This window comes from Hydra vulgaris, chromosome 05 (assembly GCF_038396675.1).
Source record: "Hydra vulgaris chromosome 05, alternate assembly HydraT2T_AEP".
Lineage (NCBI taxonomy): Eukaryota > Metazoa > Cnidaria > Hydrozoa > Anthoathecata > Hydridae > Hydra > Hydra vulgaris.
In genome coordinates, this window is record NC_088924.1 from 33,686,919 (window position 1) to 33,689,694 (window position 2,776).

At 28.4% G+C, this 2,776-nt stretch overlaps 1 protein-coding gene across 1 annotated transcript; it reads right to left on the reverse strand.

The window, feature by feature from the left end:
* Positions 1-836: 836 nt before the first annotated feature.
* LOC136080033 (uncharacterized) lies at positions 837-2,392 on the reverse strand. Its single transcript, XM_065796662.1, has 2 exons — positions 2,189-2,392; positions 837-1,782 (listed from the first exon to the last, which is right to left on the reverse strand). The coding sequence occupies exons 1-2, from the start codon at positions 2,259-2,261 to the stop codon at positions 1,037-1,039; spliced, it is 819 nt and encodes a 272-aa protein (XP_065652734.1). The 5' UTR covers positions 2,262-2,392; the 3' UTR covers positions 837-1,036.
* Positions 2,393-2,776: the final 384 nt, after the last annotated feature.

Sequence of the window (2,776 nt, forward strand, 5' to 3'; positions counted from 1 at the left end):
AATCTTTTCGACAATAGGACAGAAACTGACAATTAGATCTAGTCCAATTATTTTTACAGCCTATTCTTTCACCTTACCAAAAAGAGAAAGGACGTCACTTAAAAAACTAGTACGACTTTCTTAATAAAGTCGGATAAGAAAAGCAACCTTTGCAGATGCATACCTTGCAGTATATTAGATTTTAACACTCCTTAGGTTTAACAAAGTTTTTTTTTAGAGTGTACATATGATTTATATTTTTAATATTGTATAAGTTATTAATCGGTAAAATTTAATAATAAAATGTAATGTAAATGTAATAAAAAGATATAAAATAATAATAACAATAATTAAAACACTTATTTATGAATTTTAATATACCCAATTATTAAACGTTTCTTTCAAAGTAAACTCAATTATATAAATAATTTAATTTAATACATTATTCTGTGTGATTCAATTCAGTTTTACCATGACTACCGTTTACATGACTACGGTTAATCTAAACTATCACAACTAATTGTTATTCCTAATATTTCATAAATGTCATAGCTAAATTGGTCATGAGTTGTAAGCCTAATCTGATGCCACTTTACTTTCCCGCTTCTTGGATTTAATCGTTATTTACTTCTACTGGTAAGATATTGTTGGTATTGGTTACTTCTCAAGATTGTTTTTAGTGAAGCAACATCACACTTATTTTCAAGAAACTTTTACATTACAAAGTAATTGCAGTAGATTTTAAAATTTTAGGCAATTTTGTATACCATTCTGTAAAGCCTATTTTCATGAGATCATTTCGCGAACCTTCAAGAGGGGAATTAAAGTACAACAAAAATGGGATTCAATACTAGGACTTTAAACTCTATTAAGGTTTATTTATTATTATTTAAAAATGATCACCATAAAATCAGTTACAGTTAAAACCGTAAAACTACAAATAAAGAAATAACAAGTTATTTTTAGATTTTAAAACAAACTATTATTGTCTGTAACACTTTTGAAAGCATGGGGGAAACAAAAAATATTTACTAAAACGTTAAGCAACTAAGCAAATTTATGCAAATTGCGAATCCAGCTCATCGAGTAATTCAACTTCTGTTTGCGGAAACTCTGTCGAAAGTAGCTCACTTTCGCTGACAACAGCATTAAAATCAGATTCTGTTGCAGAATTTGAAAACACTTCATCAACGAGTTGAACATTTTCGTTCTGGGATTCAGTTGTAGGTATATATTGTTCAGTTTCGCTTGCAGCACTTGCAATTAAATCTGATTCTTTAGAAATTAAGTCATTATTCAGTTGAATTGTTTCTTTTTCAGAATCAGTTAAAGGTGATATATTTTCACTCACAGCATTAGCAAATGGTATTGATTCTGTTGAAACTAGCTCATCAATTTGTTGAACGGTTGTTTGAAGAGCTTCAGTTGCAAGTATAATATGTTCAGTTTCGCTTGAAATGAATGAAGTTACTGGAAATGGTTCAACCGTAGGTGTTGAAATCACTTCATTAATTGGTTGAAAGGTTACTTGTAGCATTTCAGTTGCAAGTGTTACTTGATCACTTGTTTTAATTTCACTTGTGTTAACTTGAAACGGATTTACTTCTGTATTAGTAACAGGAGAAGTTAACAATAATGAAATTTGGCATAAGTCTTTTGTTGGTAAACATGCTGTTTTAGTATTATCCCAAAAAAGTGATGGAGGGCAAGAAAGAGAAAATCTTCGGCCACTGTCGCACAAAAAAAACTTACTGCAATTTTTGGGATCAGAATAAAACTTTCCACTCTCGCAACCAATTAAAACTGCAATATAAAATACAGAACATTGTATTTTAGCAATACATTAAAAAGTTCAAACAATAAATTAACATATAAAACATTGTCATATTATATACAAAATATGAATATACATTTTTTCTAATACAAATATGAAACACTATTATAAATAGCAGCAATGTTCCTTCTTTTAACCTGACTTAACCTGGCTTATTTTAACCTGGCATACTTAAACTGACTTTCTAAAAAACTATTTTGAAAAACCCACTAGACCAGAATCATATTATATTATATTGACATATAAAAGATGTAAAGACAAAATAGTTATGTCTGTTGTTGAAACGTAACAGCTACGAAAGTTATGGTTAATAGAGATTACATAAAAACTTGTAGAAAAATCTGTATAATTAGTCGAAGTCTAAAATAAAGTTACCTTGTGGAAGAGGTGCTGTTTCCATTGGTAAAACAGCGTAGAGTAGAAAAAAGCATTTCGATAAAAAATCCATCTTATTGTAGTTTTGTTTGCGAAGATTTTTATTACTGCAAAACTCCAAAACATCTATTGACTAATTTTGCTTTGGTATTTATACTTTTAAAATGTGCGGTAAACCCCGCAAAAAAACATTAAATAAGAAAGTACATTAAAGTTAATAAATACTAAATGCCTAATGGCATTTTTATTCAATTAGTTTAAGCAATTAAGTTAAGTGCTTAGGGAAGTAGTAGTTATTCATTTCAAGTTTTAGGGAAGTCATAAGCAGTCATTAAATTTAAAATCAAAATCTTGAATAAAGTTAAATTTAACTATTGAAAAACGTCATCAACCGATGCTGATTGTCAATTGTGATTGTCAGTTATAATTATTGTCGTTGACCAATGTTGCTCTTTAAAAATAAAAGTTTTATGAAATAAAATTTGTCGTTAATGAAAAATGTTAATATTATGCTTGGTTATTGTAAACAAGTTTCTTCGATCAATTAGCATAAATCATTAAAACTATTAAAACATTTTTAAGTTGCAG

Excerpts from the sequence above, each read along its gene's own strand:
- LOC136080033 (XM_065796662.1), bottom strand. The coding sequence starts at position 2,261 with ATGGATTTTTTATCGAAATGCTTTTTTCTACTCTACGCTGTTTTACCA. Across the intron at positions 1,783-2,188 it reads AACAGCACCTCTTCCACAAG|TTTTAATTGGTTGCGAGAGT; the intron begins GTAACTTTATTT and ends TTTATATTGCAG.